General features: G+C 47.4%; 2 protein-coding genes across 2 annotated transcripts in view; one reads left to right on the forward strand and one right to left on the reverse strand.

Moving 5' to 3' along the window:
• The first annotated feature begins 3,009 nt into the window (after positions 1 to 3,009).
• Positions 3,010 to 4,477, forward strand: MRPL17 (mitochondrial ribosomal protein L17). Its single transcript, XM_032791038.1, has 3 exons — positions 3,010 to 3,223; positions 3,382 to 3,450; positions 3,823 to 4,477. Exons 1-3 carry the CDS (start codon positions 3,050 to 3,052, stop codon positions 4,117 to 4,119), a joined length of 540 nt encoding a protein of 179 aa, XP_032646929.1. The 5' UTR covers positions 3,010 to 3,049; the 3' UTR covers positions 4,120 to 4,477.
• Positions 4,478 to 12,312: 7,835 nt separating this feature from the next.
• Positions 12,313 to 27,196, reverse strand: part of ARHGEF39 (Rho guanine nucleotide exchange factor 39) — a 65,310-nt gene continuing 50,426 nt past the window's right edge. Inside the window, exons 7-11 of the mRNA XM_032791036.2 lie at positions 26,361 to 26,489; positions 17,298 to 17,527; positions 14,828 to 14,916; positions 14,445 to 14,561; positions 12,313 to 13,794 (exon numbers count right to left, since the gene is read on the reverse strand). Coding sequence (XP_032646927.1) covers positions 14,453 to 14,561; positions 14,828 to 14,916; positions 17,298 to 17,527; positions 26,361 to 26,489 — 557 coding nt within the window. The 3' untranslated portion in view covers positions 12,313 to 13,794; positions 14,445 to 14,452. The remainder of the gene's footprint in view (positions 13,795 to 14,444; positions 14,562 to 14,827; positions 14,917 to 17,297; positions 17,528 to 26,360; positions 26,490 to 27,196) is intronic.

A 27,196-nucleotide genomic window follows, 5' to 3' on the forward strand; every position in this document is an offset into this window, starting at 1 on the left:
TATTGGAAGGAGGAGAAGCTGTCATTTTTTTTTAAATTATGTCTCTATAAAGTGTCTGAGTAGCCATATCTTCAGCTGAGAGCAAGAGAAACACAAGGGGAAGTGTAGGTCTTCTACTTAGCAGGAAAGGAGAGATGATAATTGATGACATCAAGAAGGTTGAGATATTTAATGCCTATTTTGCTTTAGCCTTCACTACTCAACACCATATTAATAAGGGGAAGGAACGCAAGCTGAAATAGGGAAAGAACATGTTAAAGACTACTTAGGCTTTAACTACGCTGCACTTTTGTTGGTAAAACTTTTATCATTCAGGGGTTTTAAAAAAAAAACAAAAACCACACCCCAGATTGACAAAAGTTTTACTGACGAAAATTGCTGGTGTGAACAAGACACCACTTTGTTGGCAGGAGACCCTCTCTTTGGGTGCTGTTCACACTGGCATTTGTCACAGAAAAAGTTTTGTCTTTTGGGGGGAGAGAGGGTTTAACACCTTTGAAAGAAAAGCTTTGTCGTTCAATTGCCAGTGTAGACTTAGCCTTAGATAAACTAGATCTAGTTAAGCTAGCAAAGTCTGGTGAAATTCATCCTAGGGAAATTATAGAAGTAGCTGAAGTAATATCTGCACTATTAGCAATTATCTTTGAGGAAGATGGCTGAAGTCCCAGAGAACTGGACCTAGAGAATTATAGACCAGTCAGTCTAACTTAAATACCTGAAAAGATACTGGATCAAATTTTTAGCCAATTTGTAAGCACCTACAGGCTAACAGAGTTATAAGGTGTAGTCAGCATGGATTAGTGAAGAACATCAGGCCAAACCAACTAATTTCCTTTGATAGGGTTACTGGCCTAGTGGAAGGGGGTAGGCTATACCTAGAGTGACCAGACGTCCCGATTTTATAAGGACTGTCCCGATATTTACTTCATTGTCCCGCGTCCCGACTGAATGTTGGTTGGGACGCGAATTGTCCAGTAATTTTGCCTCCACAGGCAGAGCCCAGAGGGCGCTCTCATCCCCCCAACTCCGCCCCCTCCTCCCCCCATTGGATCCCTCCCCAAATCCCCGCCCTGGGGGGAGGAGGCGGAGGCTTTGGCCTCAGCACCAGGAAAGGTGTAGGGGATGCCAGCTGCGGCTTCACCACCTGTGCCCCAGCCGAGCAGTCCCATGCCCTGCCAGGTGCTTTGCAAAGGGCGCCAGAGTGCCGGAATGCCAGTCCCCTTTCCCAGCCCATGTTTGTGAAGCCAGCTCCGTGGCAGCCCACCCTCCCTTCCTGCTGCCCCGAGGTTGCTGCGCAACACAGTTGTTTGGCTGCTGCTGCAGCTTTGCTGCTCGGGTAGGCGGGGGGGGTGTAGTTGGCGCCAGGTGCACACATGCCTCTGCCTGACATGCAGCGAGGGAGAGGCGGAGGAGCAGCTGGAAGGGCCGGCCGGTCAGGCGGCAGCTCCACTGCGGTGCTGGGGATAATTAGTATCTGTGAGTCTGTCTGCCTCCAGGGGGCAGGGTGGGGGGAGCAGTGAGTGCCTGGCTGGGTGTGTGACCCTAGGTGAGGCGATCCCGTGCTGCAATGCTGGGGCGGGTCCCAACCTGGGGGCCGCGGCAAGGTCCCGCTTTCTCCAGAGGGGTGTAGCCAGTGGCGTGAAGGTCATTATGGCTCCTCACTCCTGGGCCCGTGGGGAGCTGGAGCCCTCCAGGGAAGGAGTTGCCCCACGCTGGCGCACCCACAGCCAGCCCAGGCCGGTCTCCGTGCAGGGACCTGGCGGGGGTACTCCTCCTGTCTGTGCCCATCTCCGCAGCATCAGGGTGTCAGTCCTCGGACTCCGGGCAGGGGTTGTTGAGTCCCGGGGCCACTGTTTACATCTGTGTGTGGCTGGTGCCAGCCTAGGCGCTTCCAGCTTCTTTGTGCTTTTTTTTTTTGGCTCCCCCATCCCCCCATATTTCATCTCTGTGATCTGGTCACTTGAGCTATACACGTAACATATCTTGATTTTAATAAGGCTTTTGACAGTTCCGCATTACTTTTTCATAAGCAAACTAGCAAAATGTGGCCTAGATTAAATTACTATAATGTGGGTGTGCTACTGGCTAAAGGACCATACTCAGTGAGTAGCTATCAATGGTTTGCTGTCAAACGGGACAGGCATATCTAGTGGGGTCCTGCAGAGGCCAGTCATAGGTCCAGTGATATTCAATATTTGTCATTAATGACTTGGATTATGAAATGGAGACTATGCTTATAAAATTTGTAGATGACACCAAGCCAGGAGGGTTGCAAGTGCTTTGAAGGAGAGGATTAGCATTAAAAACACAACCTTAACAATCTGGAGATTTGGTCTGGAAGCAATTGCACAAAATGATTGTCTTCCCACCTTTTCTATCAAGACTGGAAACTCATTGGAACAGGTAACTGTATTTGTGACAACTTCATCATCATCCTATTTGAATCCTGGGAGGGTGGGTCAACCGAAGAGCCACACACAAAAACCAGAAAACAACTAAAGACAAACACTCTCACCTTCGGGTTCCCAAGTGCTGAGACTACGCACATCAAAACCGGAATTCATTCACTTTGCCACTAATTCTTCCAGCTGCTGATAACGGGCACTTCCTTGTATTCACCGTGCGCGTTCCCCACGTTTCCCTCAGCCAAGTCTGGCTCTCGCCTCACCCTGTGCATAGCCAGGCTCCCCACAAGGTGACACTGTGCCCGGGGGTGCAGCTTTCAGACTCGCTCCTGGACGCCGCCACGTTTCTTGGGGCTGCGGGAAGGGCGACGCGGCCACGCCTTGTTCCCGCTCCTGCCCAGAGACTCAGAGCGTCTCCCGCTCGCAGCCCTGCCCAGAGCCAAGCCGACCCAGTTCTGCCTAATCCCAACAGCATCGCGGGAGGAGCCGCGTCCGCCGCACGCCCTCGCTATGGAGCACTGGCCAGTCCTAATCCCTCCCTCCAGCCCCGCCCCGGGCCTTAGAGACGCCCCAACTCCGCCTCTCGAGCGGCTTCTTTCCTTCCGGTTCCTCAGCCGTTGCTTCCGGTCGGAATCGGGGTGGTGATGCGACTGTCGGTGGCTGCCGCGATATCCCATGGCCGCGTGCACCGGCGGCTCGGGCTCGGGCCACGCTCGCGCCTCGACATGCTGCGGAACCTGGTGACGGCGCTGGTGCGGCACGAGCGTATCGAGACGCACTGGGCGCGCGCGGACGAGATGCGGTTTTACGCGGAGCGGGTAAGGAGGCGCGCGGGCCGAGGGCGGGAAGGCGGCTGAGGGGCGGGGCCGGCACTAGGCCGGCGGATCTGTCCGGGGCCCAGGCTCTGCCGTGCGCCTCATGAGCCCTCGGGGCCGGGCGGCTTAGTCAGAGGCTGACGATCCCTGTTTCTCCCCAGCTGATCGACTACGCCAAGCGGGGAGACGCGGACGAGAAGGCCATGCGCATGGCTGACTTCTGGCTGACGGTGAGTAGCCCGGGGCCGCCGAGCAGCTCAGCCTGACCGGAAAACAGCGCGGACCCCCGAGGAAGCGCGGGGTGCAGGCTGTTCTTGGGGGAGTCAGGACATGGCCTCGCGGATGGAGAGCAGCTGATTGGGTGCCTGCCCTCAGCAGTCTAGGTGCCTAGGGAAGGGTAGAGAGCAGAGGGGCAGCAGGCCTGGCAGTTGTGTAAGGTGCCAGTTGAGACCCAGTACGTGGAGCTGGAAGACAGGAAGTGCTGAGATGAGACTGTGGGAATGGCTCATGATAAAACATGCGAGGTCTTCCATGGGGGGTTGGTTACTGCATGCTGAGGCTCTAAAGTGGGCTCATTCTCTCTGTATTCTGTCCTTTTCTAGGAGAAAGATCTCATCCATAAGCTGTTTAAACTGTTGGCTCCACGTTTCCAGTCTTATTCTGGGAACTATACACGACTGCTTCAGATCCCCAATCGAGAGAACCTGGATCAGGCCAAGATGGCTGTGATTGAATACAAGGGGAATCCTTTCCCACCACTCATCGTTCTACACAAGGACAATGAAAAGACCTTGCTCAATCAGCTTCTGAAAGGCTACCGTGAAGACATATTAAAGACCAGAGCAACCCAGGTCCCCGAGGGGGCTGCAGCCTCAGTGCACACAGGGACTGCAGTGTAGTGCAGCATTTTCTTCCCTTTTTGATCGTAGAGGTTGAATGGGCAATCTATACATTAGGACACAGAGATTCCACTGAAGGAAGGAATCAGAGCCTTAAACTTCAATACTTGCCTCACGTGAGAGCAATGGGTTCAGTTACCAGACTTACTTTGCAGGTGTCCTGGTTTCTATTCACAGTTCCTGAGGCTGGGTTTTACTCTTGGGCTTGTTCCGTAGGATTATGCAGGGAGCATGAATTCAAGTCCCAGTTCTTTCTTTCTGTGGTATAAGTAGAAGTCCAATTGGAGGGGTAAATTATGCTGTGTAACCTAACCCTTGATAGCCTCTGTAAATAAATGCAGAAAAGGAAGTTTCTTTATTTTCACTGTGTGATAGCAAGTATTGTACCAGACTCCTTGTTCCAGAGGTAAAGTTTCTTGACACCATAAATGACTGCTTCTTGGAGCAACTAGTCCTGGAACCCAGATGAGGAGAGGTGCTTCTTGATTTAGTCATAAGTGGAGCACAGAATCTAGGCTAAGAGCTTGGTAATAGCGATCATAATATTAAGAAGCCCATCAAAGTAGCATTTAACTTCAGAATGGGGAACTTCACAAAAATGAAAAGCTAGTTAAGCTGAAATTAAAAGATACAATCACAAAAATGAAATGCCCGCGTGCTGCATGGAAACTTTTTACAAACACAATAATAGAGGTTCAAATTAAATGTATACCCTAAATTAAAAAAAAAGTCTAAAAAAGTGCCACTGTGGCTAAACAAAATAAAAGTGGTTAGAGGCAAAAAGTCATCCTTTAAAAATTGGAGGTCAAATCCTGTTGAGGATAATAGAAAGGAGTATAAACTCTGGGTAGTCAAGTGTAAAGATATAATTGGGCAGGGCAAAAAAGAATTCAAAGAGCAACTTGCAAAAGACTCAAAAACTAACAAAAAAAATTTTTTAACTCCTCAGAAGCAGGAAATCTGCCAAACAATCAGTGGGGCCACTGGACACTGAAGATGCTAAAGGAGCACTCTAGAAAAGCTAAGGACATTGTGGAGAAACTAAATGAATTCTTTGCATCAGTCTTCACTGTAGAGGATGTGAGGGACAGTCCAACACCTGAGCCATTCATTTTTGGTGAGAAATCTGAGGAACTGTCCCAGATTGAGGTGTCAGAGGTGGTTTTGGAACAAATTAAAAAATTAACAGTAAGATGGCACCAGGACCAGATGGAGTTCACTTAAGAGTTCTGAAGGAACTCAAATATGAAATTGCAAAACTAAAAACTGAAGTACACCTCTACCCCAATATAACATGAATTCGGATATAATGGGGAGGGGGGTGCTGCACACTCTGGTAGATCAAAGCAAGTTCGATATAACAGGGTAAGATTTTTTTTGGCTCCCAGGGACAGCATTTTATCGGGGTAGAGGTGTATGTAACTTATCATTTAAATCCATTTCTGTACCAGATGACTGGAGGTGGATCGCTCAGCGATTGCCTGTTTTGTTCATTCCCTCTGAAGCATCTGGTATTGGCCCTTTTGGAAGACAGGATATTGGGCTAAATCAGGGGTAGGCAACCTATGGCACGGGTGCCGAAGGCTGATTTTCAGTGGCACTCACAGGGCCTGGGTCCAGGCGGCTCTGCATTTTATTTACTTTACATACAACAATAGTTTAGTTATATATTAGACTTATAGAAGGAGACCACTTAAGAACGTTAAAATGTATTACTGGCACACGAAACCTTAGAGTGAATGAATGAAGACTCGGCACACTGCTTCTGAAAGGTTGCCAGCCCCTGGGCTAGACAGACCATTGGTCTGACCCAGTATGGCTGTTATGTTGCAATTTGTTATTGGGTGCTGTGTGGATTCCTCTTCCCCACCCCCGGCCAGTTCTCTGATGCATGTTTCTGTTCCCATCTGTGACTGCTCAGTGCTTAGTTCTGTAGTCTTTCAGGCAGCTTTGTAACAGGTGATTAGCTTTTCATACACAAAGTATTCTTACACTTCATTGAGAATTGCAGTACCCAGTATGCAGCCTCTTAGTTCTGTAAATGCCTGTGGTCTTTTTAGTCTGTTACCCTTTAGGCTAGTTTCAGTTTTAGAAAGTCTTGAGCACAAACTTGTGTGTCAAATAAAGGAGATTAACTTCACCTTTAAACATGGTCATGTGGGAGGGATTTGCATTCATGTTCCAAACAAAAAGTCTAGACAGATGCACTTTGAGCACACTGATTGCTTGGAGCAGTGATCCTCAGATCTTATATAAAATCATGAGTGATGTGGAGAAAGTAGATAAGGAAAAGTTATTTACTTATTCCCATAATACAAGAACTAGGGCTCACCAAATGAAATTAATAGGCAGCAGGTTTAAAACAAATAAAAGGAAGTTCTTCACACAGCGCACAGTCAACTTGTGGAACTCCCTTGCCTGAGGAGACTAGGAGTATAACAGCATTTAAAAGAGAACTGGATAAATTCATGAAGTTAAGTCCATTAATGGCTATTAGCCAGGATGGTAAGGAATGGTGCTCCTAGCCTCTGTTTGTCAGAGGGTGGAAAGGGGTAGCAGGAGAGAGATTACTTGATCATTACCTGTTCGTTTCACTCCCTCTGGGGCACCTGGCATTGGCCACTGTTGGTAGACAGGATACTGGGCTAGATGGACCTTTGGTCTGACCCAGTACAGCCGTTCTTATGTTCTTGGTGGTTCAGGAGCCAAATTAACAATCAACATTACCCAAAAGAGCCACAGTAGTGTGAATTCATCATTTCATTTACTATATGACAGGAAATATTTAGTGATTATTATTCTCACAGCAAATAAGTTATTTAACTTAGTGCAAGTTGATAACTTAATTGGTTGATAACATAGTAAAAGCATTCAGTTTTATTAATCATAGGATTAGAAGGGACCGCAAGGATTATCTGGTCTGCTGAGGTGCAGGATTTGTTGTGTCTAAACCATCCAAGCCAGATGGCTATCCAGCCTCCTTTTGAAAACCTCCAGTGAAGCAGCTCCCGCAACCTCCCAAGGCAGTTTATTCCATTGTCCTACGGTTAGAAAGTTTTTACAGTAACTCCTCACTTAACATTGTAGTTACGTTCCTGAAAAATGCTACTTTAAGCGAAACTATATTAAGCGAATCCAATTTCCCTGTAAGAATTAATGCAAAGGAGGGGTGGGGGTTAGGTTCCAAGGAAATTTTTTTTTGCCAGACAAAAGACTGTATGCTACACACAGTATAAGTTTTAAACAAACAATGTAATACTGTATGCAACAATGATGATTGTGAAGCTTGGCTGAGATGGTGGAGTCAGAGAAAGCACAGGAGCGGGATGACACTGACATTAGCCCCCCTCTTCCACCCCACACAGCAAACTGGAGGCTCCCAAGAGCAGCTCCAAGGCAGAGGGCAGGAGGGACAGCTGAACTGCCTGGCAATTGATAGCCTGCTAGGCGGCTGCCACACAGGGAACTCAGGGAAGCAGGGAACTGATAGGGCTGCCAGTCCATCCTGGTTCCAAGCCCCTACCAGCAAGCTCTAATGGGCTGCTTTCCACAAGCAATGGACAAAGCACGTGGTTGCCAAACTGTTAATAAGGGAGCACTGCGCAACTTTAAATGAGCATGTTCTGTAATTGATCAGCAACATAACAATGAAACGTTAACTGGGATGACTTTAAGTGAGGTGTTACTGTACTGAGATTTAATCTAAATTTGCTAGCCTGTAGTTTGAACACATTGCCTCTTGTCCTGCCCTCTGGCAAGAGAACAACTTTTCTCCACCTTTTTTTATTGCAGCCTTTCAGGTATTTGAAGACTGCTATCATATCCCCCCATTAATCTCTTTTTCCAAACTAAACATACCCAGTTCTTTCACCTTTGCTCATATGGTTTCCATTGCATCCCTTTGATCATCTTAATCACTCACCTCTGGATCCTTTCCAGTTTCTTTACATCCTTTCTATACATTGTTGACCAAAATTGGACATGGTACTCCAGCCTAACAACCGCTGAATAGAGCAGTACTATCACCTCTCGTGACTGTCATGTTGTGCCTCTGTTAATGCAACCTACAATTGCATTTGCTCTTTTTGCAACAGCATTGCATTGGTGACTTGTGGAGGTTGTGGTTCACCACAACTCCCAAATCCTTCCCAGCAGTGCTGCTAGGAAGCCAGTTATCTCCATTCTGTATTTATGCATTTGATTTTTCTTCACTTAGTGTAACACCTTACATCTATCTTTGTTGAATTTCATTTTGTTGTCTATAGCCCACTTCTCCAATTTATCAAGATCCCTCTAAATTTTAGCTCTATCTTCCAAAGTGTTAGCTCCCCCCACCAGCTTATTTGATCAGTATGCTCTCTATTACTACATCAAAGTAATTAACAAAGATGTTAAACAACACCGGACCCAGCACAGATCCCTGTGGAACTCCGCTTGGGACCTCCTTCCAATCTGACATCATTCCATTAATAGTGACTCTTTAAGAATAATAAACTAATATCTTTAATATCCTATGTGCTGCAAAGAGCTGCTGGAGACACATTAAAGAGCCACATGCAGCTCATGAGCCTCAGTCTGAGGATCACTGGTTTACAGGAATAGATCAGTTGGTAGGTATCTAGGATAGCCACAGCCTAACTAATAGCAGATATGGGGGCAGCCTCCATGAACCCTATGGTTACTGTTAAGTTCTATTAACGTGAAACGGACCTAACTAGTGCCTTCAGAACTACCAAAAGAGTTATTTACTCATAATACTAGAACTAAGGGTCACCAAATGAAATTAACAGGCAGCAGGTTTAAAACAAACAAAAGGAAGTATTTCACCACACAATGCACAGCCAACTTGTGGAACTCTGCCAGAGGATGTTGTGAAGGCCAATACTATAAAGGGTCCAAAAAAGAATTAGATAAGTTCATGGAGCATAGGTGCAATAATAGCTATTAGCCAGGAAGGGCAGGCATGCAAAACCATCCTCTGAAGTATCCCTAGCCTCCTTTTGCCAGAATCTGGACATGGATGACGGGATGGATCACTTGATGATTACCTGTTCTGTTCATTCTCTCTGAAGCACCTGGCATTGGCAATGGCCTAGACAGACCATTTGTCTGACCCAGTATGGTCATTTTTACATTCTTAAAGGGTCAAACGTGGACAAGTGGGATCTAGTGGACATAGTGTACTTAGATTTCCAGAAAGCCTTTGACAAGGTCCCTCACCAAAGGCTCTTATGTAAATTAAGCTGTCATGGGATAAAAGGGAAGGTCCTTTCATGGACTGAGAACTGGTTAAAAGACAGGGAACAAAGGTAAGAATTAATGGTAAATTCTCAGAATGGAGAGGGGTAACCAGTGGTGTTCCCCAAGGGTCAGTCCTAGAACCAATCCTATTCAATTTATTCATAAATGATCTGGAGAAAGGGGTAAACAATGAGGTGGCAGTTTGCAGACAATACTAAACTGCTCAAGATAGTCTGTTTTGGTCTTAACTATGAAGAACTTCAAAAAGATCTCACAAAACTAAGTGATTGGGCAACAAAATGGCAAATGAAATTTAATGTGGATAAATGTAAAGTAATGCACATTGGAAAAAATAACCCCAACTATACCTACAATATGATGGGGGCTAATTTAGCTACAACGAGTCAGGAAAGATCTTGGAGTCATCGTGGAATAGTCTCTGAAGATGTCCACTGCCAGTGGCAGAGGCGTTCAAAAAAAGCAACAGGATGATAGGAATCTTAAAAAGGGATAGAGCAATAACTAACTGAGAAATATATGCCTTCATTAAAGCCATGTATACCTACTGCTCGAAACACGGTACAGATGGATCTCCCTGCACCTAAAAAAGACACTGGCACTAAAAAAGTCAAAAGGGCAAATAAAATGATTGGGTTGGGAGAGGTCCCTGAAAGATTAAAGAGGCTGGACTCTCAGCTTGGAAAAGAGGAGACTCATGGTGGGATATGACAGAGGTGTATAAACTCAGAGTGACTGTTAGAAGTGGAATAAGGGAAAAGTATCCTATAATACCAGAGAATAGGGTCACCAAATGATAATTAATAAGGGGCACAGGGTTAAAACATAATAAAAGAGAGTGTATATTTGATCCTAGCGCATCAAACAGGAATGGGGAACTCTGCAGACTGAGGGGAGGTTGTGAAGGCTAGACTTAAACAGGTAGTTTTAAAAGAGAACTGTAAATCAATGAAGGTTAATCCAAATGGCTATTAAGCCAGGATCGGGAAGGAAGGGGTGCCTAGCCTCTGTTTGTCAGAGGGTGGAGAGGGGTGGCAGGAAAGAGATCACTTGATCATTGCCTGATAGGTTCACTCCCTCTGGGGCACCTGGCATTGGCCACTGTTGGCAGATAGGATGTGGGGTTGGATGGACCTTTGGTCTGACCCGGTGCGGCCGTTCTTATATTACTGTATGATCAACCCTGGCCACTTCGATCACTCTTGCCTTCTTCATTATTAATCATAAGTCTTCCTTTCCTAGATAAACATAGTGAAGAAGCAACATCTCATAACCTAATGCCAACTTTGACTGTAAACAGATGAGTTTTTTTAATGTACAGTTTATGCTAATGAAGCATTTCTTCCAGCGGCACATATGCTGTTATTTATGTTGTTGCTAATCTAAGGCTACAGTTTAAAAATGAGTTCTGGGCAAGGACACACTCTGTCTTTACTGAACACAGCACCATCGAGTCCATCTCTCACTGGTGCCTGTAGGTGCTACTGCAGTACAAATCACATGCACTAACCTAAAAAAGAGAACTTGACATGCTGGTGTATGAAGCTGGTGGAAAAAATTTAAGCATTTGTCTATGTGGAAAATGCTAGTGCTTGTTCAACATAAGGGTGACTGTAAAACTGTCCTTATGGCTACAGTGCTGTGCTTGTTTTTAAAGTTAGTGACACAAACACTTTCATAGAATCCCAGAATATCAGCGTTGGAAGGGACCTCAAGTTCATCTAGTCCAACCCCCTGCTCAAAGCATCCCAGGCAGGGCTTTGTCAAGCCCGACCTTAAAAACCTCCAAGGAAGGAGATTCCACTGCTTCACCACCCTCCTAGTGAAAATTTTTTTCCTAATATCCAACCTAAACCTCCACCACTGCCTCCATGAATCCTTTCACAAGAACTTTCACAAGATCTCAGGAAGGTTTTCAAAAGGAGGTTAGAGAGCCATCTGTCTTGGATGGCTTAGACACAACAGATCCTGCATCTTGATGGGGGTCAGACTAGATGACTTGTGGTCCCTTCTAACCCTATGATTCTATGAACCAGGCATCCTTATCACTAAAGGTGGCAGTTTGAGAGGACAGCAACTATCAGACAAGCCAAGATGCTGCTATTACAGAACATGGGATTGACAGATCAGTTCAGGCTTCTGGTCCACCTTAATTACTACCAAATGCTTCAGAAAAAGGAGTTGGCTGAAGTAGTCAACTATGACATAACTTTTGTATAAGGGAAGTATCCTTAACCCATGTCTGAGATTAGCTTGTGATCTGAATGCTAATGTAACTCTGACTTCTTTTTATCCTTCTAAGTATACACTTTCCTTTTAAATTCCAACTAAGCTCTTGGCTACTGTGGTAATGAGTTTGAAAGGTTATGCATGCATTCTATAAGAACATAAGAGTGGCAATACTTGGTCAGACCAAAGGCCCATGTAGGCCTAGTATCTTGTCTTCCAACAGTGCCCAATACCAGATGCCCCAGAGGGAATGACCAGAACAGGTAATCATCCCGTGAGCCATCCAATCGCCCATTCCCAGCTTCTGGCAAAGAGAGGCTAGGGACACCATCCCTGCCCATCCTGTCTAATAGCCATTGATGGACTTATCCTCCATGAACTTATCTAGTTCTTTTTTTAACCCTGTTACATTCTTGGCCTTCACAACATCCTCTGACAAAGAGTTCCACAAGTTGACTATGCGTTTTGTGACAAAATACTTCCTTTTTGTTGTTTTAAACCTGCTGCCTCTGTTCCCCTTACATCTTGGTGAGAGGGCCAAAAGCTCCGTTAACATTGTAAATAGGCCACAGTAACTCCTCACTTAACATTGTAGTTACGTTCCTGAAAAATGCTACTTTAAGCAAAATGATGTTAAGTGAATCCAATTTCCCCATAAGAATTAATGTAAATGGGGAGGTGGGGGTTAGGTTCCAGGGAAATATTTTTTTTTATATATATAGACAGTATAAGTTTTAAACAAACAATTTAATACTGTACACAGCACTGATGATTGTGAAGCTTGGTTGATGTGGTGGAGTTAGAGGGTGGACGAGGGTGGGATATTTCCCAGGGAATGCCTTACTGCTAAATAATGAACTAGCACTTGGCTGAGCCCTCAAGGGTTAACACGTTGTTAATGTAACCTCACATTTTACAAGGCAGCACGGATGGAGGGGAGACAGCATGACAGAGAGAGACAGTGTGCATGAGAGAGACGCACATTGCCCCTTTAAGTATGCTGACACCACTCTAAGTACATTGCCTTTTTAAGTAGATCAGCAAGTTGAGACAGCAGCTGCTGCCAGCAAGCTCCCTCAGTCCTGAGCCCTGTCATGTCCCCTCCACCCAACCTCTGTGGAGAGGAACACCCTGACATTAGCACCCCTCTTTCCCCTCACACAGCAAGCAGGAGGCTCCTGGCAGCAGCACAGGGCAGTGGGAGGAAGGAGGGACAGCTGAATTGCCGGCAATTGATAGCCTGCTGGGCGCTGCTGCACAGGGAACTTAGAGGAGCTGATGGGGGGCTGCCTGTCCATGCTGGTTCTAAGCCCCCACCAGCCGGCTCCAATGGGCTGCTCTTTCTGCAAGCAGTGGACAAAGCAGGTGGCTGCCAAACAACGTTATAAGGGAGCACTGCACAACTTTAAATGAGCATGTTCTCTAATTGATCAGCAACGAAACGTTAACCAGGATGATGCTAAATGAGGAGTTACTGTATTTCATAGGGACTGTGATGGGAACTAGAAATAAAAGGTCACTGAGTGCACAGCTGGTGGAGCTTGTGTAGTTTCTGCAGGAAAGAAGATGGGGGTAGAGTGGGACTGTTACAATCTTATACTGCCTAGTACAAATATATTAAGTCTATTCCCTGAAAGGAATAACAATGTCAGTTTATTTTTTTAAATAGCTATCCAAACATTTCAACAAACCACAGTGGATTAGATAAAACAATAATACAAGTTTATTAACTACAAAGATGGATTTTAAGTGAGTACGAATAATGAACCATAAAAGTCAGAAATGGTTACAAGAAAAATAAAACAATCCCTGGTGCCTAACAATAGATTATATTCAAAACAAAGATTTCTCACCACATGCTTTCAGCAGTCTTGCTGACCAAACTCTTTACATAAGGGCCCCTCCCCCAGAGTCCAATGGCTGCTTCCTTTGTTTTGTCAGATGCAGAAAATGTGATGGGAAGGGAGAGAGAGTTCTCTGCCCCTTTGGGAGCATTTCCAGCTGGGAGCAAGGTGACAGACCATTTGTGTGGAAGGAACTCCATGCTGTTTTTTTGCTAAGATACAGGTTTTTGCCTGTCCCCTTTCCTGCCAAAGAATGGCCATTTAGCAGGTAATGTCCATCAGCCTTGTTTACACCTGGCTGAGGTATCTCTGACGAACTGCTTTGGCCACTCCCCCAACGTATCTGGAAAATATACTTTTATAATCACAATCTCAGCTTATGCTTGTAACGTCACATATAATGCTGTTGCGTGCATTTTGCCATGATACTACTGATCATCAAATTACAAGTTTTTAAATGATACCTTAAAAGGCATACTTGTACAAACATTATTACAGTAGTGTGTAGGGTCTGAATACAAGGGTATCATCTGTCACACAGGTCCACTCTTTGTGTATCCCCACAATACACACACCTAAGTTCCCTGTAAGCTGCATGACCACGCAGCAGAGGCGCCCTGCTGGAGTCATCACCGCTGGGGAGAGGCACCTCTCCCCAGCCCCAAACTGCTATGCTGAGAGAGGGCTGGGGGGAGTCCTTTCTCCCTGCTGCAGTCCCAGCGCAGCGTACGCCCTGAACCCCCCAACCCAGAGCCCATAACCCCAGCCAGAGCCTGCACTTCAACTCTCTGCCCTAGCCCCGAACCCCTCATCCTTGACCACACTCCAGAGCCCTCGCCCACCCGCACTCTAACCCTCTGCCCCAGCCCTGAGCCCCCTCCCAAACCCCAAAGCCCTCAGCCCCACCCCTGCCACACATCACCTCCATTTTGGTACACTTAAAATTAATTCCGTACATGGACATAAAAAATTAGAGGGAACATTGACACACACTTTTGCTCTCATAAATTCTGGCACATTTCCTGGACTGCGTGGGTATCTCTTGAGCTGACTGGTTGTTCTGTCAGGTATTCCTTCTGGTGTACAAAGGTGGGCCTGACTTTCAGCTGCCTAGGGAAAAGAAAAAACGAGGAAAAACCCACTCTAACATTTTGTTCACCTGCACCATGAGATTATTCCTTTTAAGGCTTGCCTTCAGAGTCAAAGCTCCCTTTCTTTCCCACAATCAGCCTGGTACTATAGCCACTCATCTTGTGGCTATACTTCCAGAAGCCCACATGGTCACTTTGGTGCACTGCCCCACCTCTTACACCACAAGTACACATTAAGAGAAAAAAATGTCACCTACTGAACAACAGAAAGCGGATAAGACCTACCTGATAGCAGTTGTCAGATTCAGATACCAGTTGTTAATATCCTCCTGGTTGCTCGACATCAGCAGCAGTGTCTTGTGGGGAAAGGAGAGCTGAAAGAAGAGAACACAATAGCTACACTTGGTCAGACCAATGATCCCTCTAGTCTGTCTTCCAGCAGCAGCAGCCAGGGCCAGATGTTTCACGGGGAAGGAACAGAACAGAAGGAGAAAGGTGTTGAGTCCAACACCCATCTTTAACATTTCCTTTTCCCCAGACAGCAGCCCTGCCACAGAAACAACCAGCACCTCATCTCATCCTACACATTTCTGTAATCTTCCTTTTGCAATAGAAAAGCAACAGGGCTGTCCAGCTCGAGCCTCTACTGGCACAGAAGCAGACCTGCCCTACTCTGTTCCGTTCCAGCTGATGATCTCAAAATACTTCACGCAATTAAATATTCCTCCCAGCACCCTATGGAGGTAGTAAGTCAATGCCACCCTTGATACTCTGTTCATACTCCAGTATCTGTCCCTTAGTCCACGCTGCCCCACTGAATTGGGCATCCTTGTTATCCAATCCACTACTCACCCCAAGTTCAAGTTGCGGTCAGACTCTACTTCCCCCATACAGCTCGTAAGGAGTGATCCAAAATAAACTCTCTTTAAAGGTATTCCTTCTGGTCTTCCCACCATGTCCCATCTTGCCTGCCTTTGCCACAGAGCTCTCCATAGAGCTGGGGTTTTCACAATGGTGTTTTATACAGATTGCAGTCACTGCTTAAATATAATCCCTTGTAATGCGGGTAGCTGCATAGCATGTGCGCCGTCATGGCCTTGGGGATACACTACGGGCAGCCTGTCTCAGATTCCCCCTCAAATGGTTTCTTGAACTCCACATAGGCTTTTTTTGTCCATTCATCACCCCTTCTGGGGGCATGTGTCCAAGTTTGTTCACATAATAAAGTTCAAAAACTCCCCTGCAAGTTCTAAAACGCTCCACTGGTTTTACCTTCTTGTTGGGTCCCCAGGCTTTTCCTGGCTCTAGTCTCAGCAGGGAAATCCTACATCCCAGATCTTTTGGCTAGAGCCTACTCACTCTCAGCAGGCTCCAATTTACCCTGTGCCCAGGCCTACCTGCCTGGGGCCTTTCCTATATTGGCAGGCCACATGCAGGCCCTATGTGTCTTGAGCCTCAGGTTTCTAGCTCGGGTTCCAAACCTCCTGGTGTCAAGGTCTTCTCTGTAGAAGCCTCTTTCTTCTTTCAATTTATTGAGCTTCACACTTCACTGCAGCCACTATTGTACTTTATATAAGGGATTAACTGATCTAATCCAGGTGTGCCTCTGTACTAATAAGGGCTGGCTAGCCCCAGGCCTTCCAGCCCTTACGGAGCAATCCCTGCTGTTACAGCGCTATATCAACAGGAGAGTTTCTCCGACTGACATAATTCACCTCCCCAAGAAGTGGTAGCTAACTATACTGACAGGAAAAGCTCTCCTCTCAGCATAGGGGCGTCTTCATTTACAGATTTACCTTATAGATTGAGAAACTAGCCCAGAAAGGAAGCCTATTGCTCAAGAGATCACAGAGCAAGTCTGTGGTGAATCCAGTAGGGCCCAGGAGACCTCACTCCCTGTACTGCATTTTAATGTGGCTCTCTTCTCAGAAGTAACTATAAATGGCAGCATGGGGTCTTAGTTTAAATGTAAATAGAGCAATTTGTTTTAGCATTATTGGGACAAGTCGGGAGACATTTTTCTAACTGTAGGCACTTCAAATGACCTCTGGGATGCCTCTACCCAAGGTATTATAACCCCTAACAGGAGAAGTCCTTGCAGCCAAAAGGCAGATCCTTCACTGAAAAGACATGGGGGAGAAAGAAAAAGCAGCCAGGAGGACAAGCTCCACCCTTGGCAACAGTTCCAAAGAATCTCTCCACATGTTATCTGGCACGATTTCAGATGAGCCAAAGCCCTAGTGACCACTCTGTTGCTTTTTACTTTCCATGCTGCCTTGGGGCCAGTTTGGAAGTAGCCTCTTTGTGGATGCACAGGGACAGCACAATGAGCAGAGCCCAGGCACTGCTTCCTCTGTGCACTCCTAAGAGGGCAAGGGGCCATGCCCCTACCCTGAGCAAACCAAGTACAGTAGTGGGAGCAAGCTGCACACCAGGGAGGTCAGAGAGGAACTGTGCCTCCCACAGAGGTGATGTGGGCTCTTCACTCCCTCACTCTTCCACCTGCAGTGAAGCCTCCCTAGTACAATCTAGCTCTTTATATTTATCACTGCCACCATTTACCCTCTCTAGTCTGCTGCTCCTGCAACAATTAAGAGACTCACCTTAGCTCTCCCCATCACTGCCTCAACCACAGGGGTCAGTTACACCCACTATCCTCTCTCACATTAATTCTATTTTAGATCAGGATGTATTTGTGGGTGGGGGTGGAAATGAGGGCTGTAGGAGCTGCAGCCAGAAACTGAGAGAAACTTACACTGAGCAGCCCTCCTTGGCTCTGGGTATGGCCAAACACTTTGTCCACTGTGCACTGGCTAAGTGGATAGATTGCCTGGCAAGAAAACTTGTCTGAATTCAGAGGATGCAGTGGGTGGCAGGGCTTCGTCGCAACCAAGATATCGGAGAAGAGGAAGAACATCTTACGCTTCACTTCTTCACCCTTTGTGGGCACCACCATGAGCCAGCCTTCTTGGATATACCAGCGCTCTGATTGTGTGGGAGGAAAAGCACAACTGTGAGATGGGACTCAACCATGACACAGGCAATATCAATTAAAGGAATAAAAAGTGAACTACTCATGTAGATTACTGTGTTTTAAATAAACTATTAATCACTCAGGAAATAGCCCTCGATGTGACTGAGGGCAGTATTATGAAACCTCTGCTCAATGTGCAGAAAGTGCTCAGAAAAAGCATGCAGGCATGAATAAAAAAAGTGTTATATGCATGTGGAATGATACTGAATTATAATGCCATTATAAAAGTAATGGGACACCCACAATATGCCAGGTGGGTGTCCCATTACTTTTATAATGGCATTATAATATATGCCCACCCTACTTCAAAATGAATGTAACAGAAAAAGAAGGGTTGAGAGATTGACTGTTTACCTTAAAGAAAAGAGGACTAAGGGGTTCTTCAAGTGCTTGTTCATATCGATTTCAATCAGGTGCGCGCACACACACACACATGCACATTGGCCGGAAGATTTTGCCATTAGCAGCATCTGTTGGGTCGGCCTGGGTGCCCTCTGGAGTTGCGCCCTCATGGCACCTAATATATAGCCCTGCTGACCTGCCACCCCTTCAGTTCCTTCTTACTGCCAGTGATGGTAGCTAGAACTCCCCTTGGCTCTTGCTCAGCAAGTTCTCTTTGTTATTCTGTGTATATAGTTAGATAGTTAATATCAGTTGAAAGTTTAGTATAGTATAGTAGTTGGGGAGTTCCCTCCCCCCCAGCCCCAGCACCATGGCATGCCGCAATCCCTGGGATTTAAGAACTGCGTGGCTTGCGCCAAGCACATGCCTAACAGTGATCCACAGTCATCATGTCTTAGATGCCTGGGGGAGACCCATCAGAAAGATTGTTGCAAGATCTGCCGCACGTTCTGCCCAAGAACACATAAAGAATGGGAACAGCGGCTGATGGTGATCTTCATGGAGGCAGCCTTGTGCCCCCATTCCAACCCGCGGTCAAGAGACCCAACCCCGACTAAGTCCTCAACACAGAGTGCCCCAGCGCAGTTGGCGACTTTGGTGCCGAGGAAGGACTCCTCCAGGGACGTTCGTCACCTCCATGGCTCCTCACAGGGCCCATCTGATAGTAGGCACCACTCCCATTCACCAGTGCTGCAAAAGAAGAAAAAGCCGGACAACCGTTCTCCTCCGGCTAAGCCTCAAGAACTGCGACCCCAGGTGGGCCACTTCTTGGCATCTTCTTCCGGGGCTGTGTTGACTCCTGCCCAGGTGAGGCAGTCGAGTCCAGCCCCACCTCAATCTCTGGCGCCTATGCAGCAGCTTCAGCTCCCGTCCATGCCGGAAGCGTACCAGGCCACCAGAGATATCCTCCACCTGACAGTACCGTTCTCACCTGCCAGGGAGAAACCCTCAGCGCCGATAGAGCCCCGTCCTCCAGTGCATTCCAAGGGAAAGCTAGCTATGACGTCGAGGCACTCCCCTTCGCCTTGTCTATCGGCACCTACACGCTCCCACAGAGGGCCTTCCTGCTCCCCAAGCTCTCAACTTCTGAGGCACCAAGGATAAGCTCCTCCGTGGTCTTCAGTGTCTAAGACCTCAGAGTCAGAGCCCGACTCCTACCACTCAAGTACCAGCAGAAGCCGTAGAACGAGGTCGGGCAGAGACAGAAGGGAGCAGCAGGCGTGGCCTTCGCAGTGGCAGAATCCGCCTCAATGGCCCTTCTGGATTTCCTGGGCTTATCACCAGGGCCAAGGAGGAACCCAGGGCCCATGCTCAGCAATGTGTTCAGTCACCTCTGCTACTGTCATGCCGCCTTCCGCCGCACATCCGCACCCGGCGCCTACAGTCCCAATGCCTTTCCCTCCAGTGTCATCATTGACTTCGGCACTGGTCTTTACAACATCGACACACCCGTCTCCCACGCCTATACCCTGGTCAATGTTGGCCTCAATGCAGGCACCTACGGCCCTGGTGCTGATGTCGGCACTGGGCCCCCCAACCTTGGCGGCTCCTGTGAGCGTGCCGATGCAGATCCCTCCTGTGAGGCGGATGCTGACACCAACTATGATGCCTTCGACCCCATCACCATCATTGGCACCACCTCCTCCAACGCTGCCCTGGGAATCACGTGACCCATCCGGGGCAGGGAGCTTCCACCACCGGCACATGCTTCCTCCTCCTCCTTTGGCTGGGTCGTCCATATCTCCTGCGCTAGAGGACAGAGTTCTACAGCAGTTGCTCCGCAGGGCTGCCCAAGGCTTGGGCATCAAAGCTGACGAGGTGGTTGAGGACACGGATCCCATGGTGGACATCCTAGCACCCTCAGGCCCTCACAGGTAGCATTACCCTTCATAAAGATGGTGGTGGACACCACCAAAACTCTATGGCAGACACCAGTATCTCTACCACCCACTGCCAAATGCAATGAGTGCCGCAATTTCGTCCCTTCCAGAGGCTTTGAGCATCTCTACTCCCATTCACCTCCGGAATCGTTGGTCGCTGACGGGGCTAACCACTGGGAGAGACAAGGTTTCCAAGGTCCTTACCCAAAGAACAGGGACAGGAAACACCTGGACCTCATAGGTAGGAAAATCTACTCCACCAGTGGTTTACAACTCTATATTGCTAACCAGCAGGCCATTGTTTGTAGGTACTCTTATAACACCTGTGCTTCCATGGCTTTGTTCACGGAGCTCGTTCCTTCAGGCTCTCGGTCTGAGTTCACCATCTTGGTGGAAGAAGGAAAATTAGTCTCCTGTGCTTCATTGCCGGCAACCTTAGATGCTGCAGACGCTGCCACACGAGTCATGGCGACAGGGGTGGCTGTGTGAGAGGGGTCCTGGTCGCAAGTCTCAGGGCTACCCTACAAAGTCCAACAAATGATTCAGGACCTCCCATTTGAAGGTTAGACTCTGTTTTCAGAGAAGATGGACAAACGGCTCCACAGCCTAAAAGATTCCCGAGCCACCCTCAGACCCTTGCCCTTGCATACCCTTGCCACTCAGCAGCGACACTTCTGCCCACAACTTCCTCAAAGGTTCCAGCCGCAGAACCGCCAGGACAACTCTAGGAGGAGAAACCGGAGCAGTAGAAGACAACATTCCTCCGCTAATCAGAACCAGCCCAAACAGCCCTCTGGCCCTAAACCAGCATTTTGAAGGTGCGGTCGAGGTCGGCGCACCAGTCCAGAGACTGAATTCACCCCACCTTACCTCTTCCTCCCAACTATCCCCTTTCTACCATGCATGGTCCCGTATAACTTTGGATCGCTGGGTGCTTCACACGGTAGAGAGAAGGTACTCATCCAATTCTCCATCCATCCCGCCTTTCCACCCCGAGGGACGCTTCTCACAAGCAACTTCTCATTCAGGAGGTGCAATCACTCCGAGCGCTGGGGGCTGTGGTGGAGGTTCCACTGGAGCACAAGGACAAGGGTTTCTATTCCTGCTATTTCCTAATACCGAAGGCCAAAGGCAGCCTAAGGCCTATCCTGGACCTCCATGACCTCAACAAGTTTGCGAGGAAACTCAGGTTCCGCATGGTGTCCTTGACCTCCATTATCCCTTCACTGGATCCAGCAGACTGGTATGCCACCCTCAACTTGAAGGATGCTTATTTTCACATAGCAATAGCGCAAAACCACAGAAAGTACCTCAGGTTTGTGATCAACGGTTCCCATTACCAACTTGCTGTCCTCCCTTTCGGCAGGTCAGAAGCACCTCAAGTCTTCAACAAGTGCATGGCAGTCGTCGCCACATTTCTGTGGAAACATCAGGTACAGGTGTCCCCATACCTCGACGACTGGCTGATCAAAGGCCAATCCAGGGCTCAGATAGAAGCACAGGTGGCATTCATCAGAGCCACCTTCGAGAATCTGGGCCTCCAGCTGAACGAGGTGAAATCGACTCTGTCCCTGGTCCAGAGGATAGAGTTCATAGGGGCAGTTCTAGACTCAAGCCAGACCATTCCTCCCACAGGCAAGATTCCAGGCTCTTGATGCCATGATCCAGGGACTCAAGCAGTTCCCCACAACCACTGCGAGAAACTGTCAAACTGCTCAGCCACACGGTGGCCTATAGGTACATGGTTCGGCACGCCAGACTCCGGCTTCAGCTGCTTCAGTCGTGGCTTGCGTCAGTGTACAAACCTGCCAGGGACAGTTTGGACAGGATTGTGACCCTGCCTCACCCCATCCTCGACTGACTCCTGTAGTGGATGGATGCTCACCAGGTGTGCTCGGGGGTCCCCTTCACTGCCCCACAGCCATCCCTGACACTAGTGACGGACACATCAGATTTGGGGTGGGGAGCTCATCTGGAGGACCACAGGACTCAGGGCGGTACACCTAGCATGTCAGTCATTCCCCACATACCTAGCAGGTCGATGTGTATTGGTCATGATGGACAATATGACTGCAATGTTCTATATCAACAAACGGGGGTGCACGTTCCTCTCCCCTGTGCCAGGAAGCCTTCAGGTTACGGGACTTTTGTACAGAGCATTCAGTCAACAGGCGTCGTACCTTCCAGGGATCCAAAATGAGCTGGCAGACAGCCTCAGCAAGTCTTTTCACAGCCATGAGTGGTCCCTTCACCTGGATGTCGCATCTTCGCTCTTCCAGATGTGGGGCTGTCCCCTGATCAACCTCTTCACCACATGACACAACAGGAAGTGTCAGCAGTTCTGCTCCTTCCAGAATTACAGTGTTCCTCCTCCATTTGGGAGGGAATGCTTCTGTACGCCTTCCCACCCATACCACTTGTCCACAAGGTCCTGCTCGAGATTTGCAGAGACGAGGCTTAGGTCATTCTCATAGCATCAGCTTGGCCCCGCCAGCATTGGTACACATCTCTCCTAGACTTGTCAGTGGGAGTCATGATTACTCTGCTGCTTTTCCTGGACCTTCTCACACAGGATCATGGGGGGCTCCAGCACCCGAACCTGCAGTCACTGCACCTCACAGCCTGGAAGCTCCATGACTGAATACACTTGAGCTCTACTGTTCAGAACAAGTCAGACACCTGATTGGAATGGACATGAACAACACATTTAGAAGAACAACAGTTATGAGAAGGTGAGTAACCATTTTATATGATACAGGGATACAAAACAATAAAGGGGATAGAAAAAATAAATCAACCAAGTACTTCTATTTATCTTCTCTCATATAATACAAAGGAAAAGGCAGCAAATTAACATCTATTTCATGCACTGCATCATTAGCCTGGCACTCACTGCCACAAGGCAAAGAGTTTACCAGGGTATTTTTTAAAAAGATTGGGTCTCTGTAAGTACAGAGAGAACAAGCACAGCTTTATTATATTTAACATAAGATAAAAAAGGACATGATCCCCCCGGTTCAGGACAAACTAACCTCAAATTGATGGGAATTAAGAAGAAACTTGTCCATGGGTAGGTTATTCATAGATTTTTAAGGCCAAAAGGGTCCACTGTGATTATGTAGTCTGACCTGCATAACAGGCCAGAGAATTTCAGCAGCATTTTGTACATCAAGCCTGTAACTTCTGAGTTGAACTAGAACATATATCCTTTAGAAAAAGGCATCCAGTCTTGATGTAAAAACTTCCAAATTATGAAGAATCCACCAATGTTCCTTGGCATACTGTTTTAACAACAGGAGGAAGAATCACTTTTGTACTGGTAATCAGGGTGGCCCATTTCAAACAGTTGACAAGAAGGTGTGAGTAATAGCAGGGGAAAATTAGTTTTTAGTTCTTGTAATGACCCATTCACTCCCAGTCTTCATTCAGGCCTAATTTGATAGTGTCCAGTTTGCAATTAATTCTAGTTCTGTAGTTTCTCATTGGAGAACTCTGTTCAAAATAGCAGCACATTGAATCACGACTGGCATTCATGGTCTGTTACCCTCCAATTTTTAAATTCTCAGCCATTTTTGGTGGGTTTATTTAAACCACGTGACTTTAGGAATTACACCTACGTGACAGCATAGGCTTGCAATTACTAGTAATGAAATATGCATTGGAGAAGGGGACTGAACCTGGATCTGCCTGCTACATGGGGACTGCCCTAACCATTGGATTATAGAGACAGCCATTCTAATTCTCTGGCCCAGTGTGCATTTGATTAGTTTACACACAGTGGAACAGGTTCAACAGGAGACCCAGAGAGCCCTGCCCCAGAATACCCCATAGCTCAGTGGTTAGAGGGAGGTGGGAAGCCACAGTTAAAATCTCTTCTCCACGGCTGGCAGCAGTGGGAATTGAACCTGTCTCTCCCACATCCTAAGTGAGCGCCTTAACCACTAGGCTAAGTAATATCTGGTCCCCTGACTTGTGCCATTTTGTGTAGGTTTAGGGGTGTTCCAAGCATGCCTAGTGAATCAGACCCCAAAAGCAAGATAGGAAGGCGAACACCAGTCTGGAGAACACCACTGTGGTTTAGGTGCAAGTTACGGACCAAACCGGTCATCTGTGTCAGGACTGAGGTAGCTTTGTGCACACGCAGCCACTTTAATCACAGAAATTCAGATGCCTAGGGACTTTAGGCACCTTCAGGGTTAGGAGACAGCCAAGCAAGGGTTCTGCGTACACTAGTGGTGCCTAACTGCCACTTTAGGCACCAAGTCTCCCTTCTGAATCCAACTAAGTGCTTTCAAGAGTTTCTGGTTTTCAACCTCCATTTCTAATGTACAAGTTTGTACTCAGCTATACTGAAAAGCCTATATTTTTGTTTGATTTTGCCTAGCTTATCTAGCTACACTGAACACTCATTATTTTCCACCCCACCAGTGTAATTTGGAAACTTGTAAGCTGCTATGGCATAGCTAGGAGTGGAAATTTGGGTGGGCTCTGTGAGGGAAAATACAGTGGGCTTACAACTTTGGCCAGGCTTTTAGGCCTAAACTTTGGATAAGCTTGTTTCTAGGCTGTGTTGAACTTTGGTTCAGCTTGTCTCTGTGTATAAGGGGAATAGAGGAGGGGGACAGAGTGATGAAAGAATGAAGGAAAGTTGCTTCTGTGTGTCTAGAGATAAAAGGAGTCACAGTGGAAAGTTCCCAAAATGGAAAAATGGCTTTGTGTGTATAAAGGGCATATGGGGGTAGAACGATGTGGTCAGGGCTCCAAAAAGAGGAACTGGAATTGGATAAAGGGGAACCAGGAGATCTGTTCAGTTACAACAGCTGAGCTTGCTTTCGGGACTACAGAAAAGGTGTTAGAACAGTCAAACCGCAGACTTGGTTGGGGATAACAATAACAGGAAAAGCCATAGATGGAAAATTAATCGGTCAGCTTGTTTGTGATCAACATTATATCCCAAATAAGGCAATTAACATGTGTAATCAGCATGCTACGTTTTGTGGTTTTAACCTTTATAAGCATGGTAAAATTTGTAGAAAGCAGAGCAGCCTGCCTCTTGCATGGGGTCATGCTGTCTCTCCCTGCACGTATGCTTGTATGAAATAAAGGAGCCTCAGGCTGTCTGATCTAAAGTCAACAGTGTGGTCAATTTTCCACAACAGCCCCAACTTTCGGGTGGACGAACAATGACAGACTCTGATAGCTCAGCTTCTCCTCTGATGCCACACCCTCTTCCTAGGGCTTTCCCTGCTGAGCTGGGCATGTGTATAGGGTGGCTCCAAAAATGGCAGAGCTGTTGGAGCATAGCTTTCTGAAGGGCAGACACATAGCGCCATCCTGGATTTCAGGTGAACAAGGTGTGCATAGGGATTTAAATGACTATTTTTGGGGGGGCACTTAAAATGGCCCCTCACCCTATGTCCCTGGGCCCTGCCGCTTCTCCCACCCTCCTGGCTCCCACCCCGCTCCCCATTGCGTCCCCCTCCTCACCATTGTCCTGGGCTCCAAACACTTACTGGAGGTTGCAGGTGAGAAAGGGACGGAACTTAGAAGGCTTCCCAGTTCTCATCTCGCAGAACTCTGCTGCCAGCCCAGTTTCCCTGCTCTTGGTGCTATCTAGCAGGGCTCAGTGGGAGCACTAGCTGCAATGCCTTTCCTAGGTACGCCTCCAGCCACGCCTCCAGCCATGCTCAGCCCGACTTCCAACATGGCAGAAAGAGGGGAGGAGGGGCTGGGGAAGGGAATCCCAGGGCAGGGGACGAGGCAGAAGCTGCAGGCAGTGCCAGAGATGATTAATGGGAGGGATGGGGGAAGGGCATGTCTCTTATGTTCTCTTACAAATCATTAACAACATTAGTCTGCACAGGCACAGAACCCATGCCTGCATCCACATTCCTCTACAGACATATTATACTGGCCACTCTTAGAATCAGAAGACTTGACTAGATGGACCATTAGGTTGATCTGTTGTGGCAATTGTTGTCAATCAACATTCCTTGATTTTGCCAGTGCACTGCAGGGACAAAACACCAGTTCCCATGCCACCAGAACATATTAGAGAGTCTTGCCTTTTGAGGTGGGGGGGGTGAGGAAGAGAGATGAGTGCACATGAGGGATGAAAAGACAACTGTCAGCTTTCTCTACTTATTAAAAGAGGAGGTGGAGACAGTAGCTACATTTTTCCAAACTAGTGTCCATGACCTACTTTGGATCATTTTCCTGTCCTCACTGCAAATCATAATTCCTCCCAATTGAGTGACATCTGCAAGTGCCATTAACCTTCTACTTACCTCCACTTTCAGGTCATTAAATGAAGATTGTGAATCCAGCCAGGCAGCCCCATTCCCTGGGGCCCACTAGTCACCTCTCCCCTTAATTTGCCATTTATCATACCCGGTTTGTGAGACATTAGCCAATTTTCCTCTCCAAGTCTATTTGAATTGAATCAGAAGTGACCACAAAGCAGTCTCCAATTCACTTAATCTGGGTGATGAGTAGGACCCACCTGGAGTCAGCACCTTGGTCTTCTGTCCTTTGAGAAGTTTCTGGACCCGAAGCAGTTGCATTGAGTTCTCATGGCTGCGAATTGTGCTGTGGACCCACTGAGACACGTCAGAAACAGATTTCACAGCTTCTGAAATTAGCATAGCACATCAATAAAAAAAAACACCTCACTGCTAGTGACCCACATCAGGTTGGGATATAGACAAAATTGCCAGCACCGGAGAAGAGCATGTAGATGGCTCTACCCAATCCTAACGCTGAAATCTGGGAGTTGAGCAGGTTAACTTACCTGTAACTGGAGGTTCTTCAAGATCACAGAATCATAGAATATCAGGGTTGGAAGGGACCTCAGGAGGTCATCTAGTCCAATCCCCTCCTCAAAACAGGACCAATACCCAACTAAAATCATCCCAGCCAGAGATATGTGGTCCCTCTCTGTATTCCAAAAGTGGGTGTGCTTGCCCGCCATAGCTGAAAGTTTTTAGTAGCAGGGTCAGTTGACCTGCACCTCAGTCATACATTGCCTCATGCTACAGTCAAGTTTGTAGGAGACCACGCGGGGCAATGCCCCTTCAGTAACCCTCTCACCACTAAGTAGCACAGTCTGCAGTAGAGGGGGATGGTGGGTGGGTGTGACAAGGTCTCTAGATGGGCCACACTGACAATGCAGGTTATCATCAATGGCTCCATGTCTAGTTGGCAGTCAGTTTCAAGCGGAGTGCCCCAAGGGTTGGTCCTGGGGCCAGTTTTGTTCAATATCTTCATTAAGGATCTGGAGGATGGCGTGGACTGCACTCTCAACAAGTTTACAGATGACACTAAACTGGGAGGAGTGGT

The sequence above is a fragment of the Chelonoidis abingdonii genome, chromosome 6 (assembly GCF_003597395.2).
Source record: "Chelonoidis abingdonii isolate Lonesome George chromosome 6, CheloAbing_2.0, whole genome shotgun sequence".
In the NCBI taxonomy this organism is placed as follows: Eukaryota; Metazoa; Chordata; order Testudines; family Testudinidae; genus Chelonoidis; species Chelonoidis abingdonii.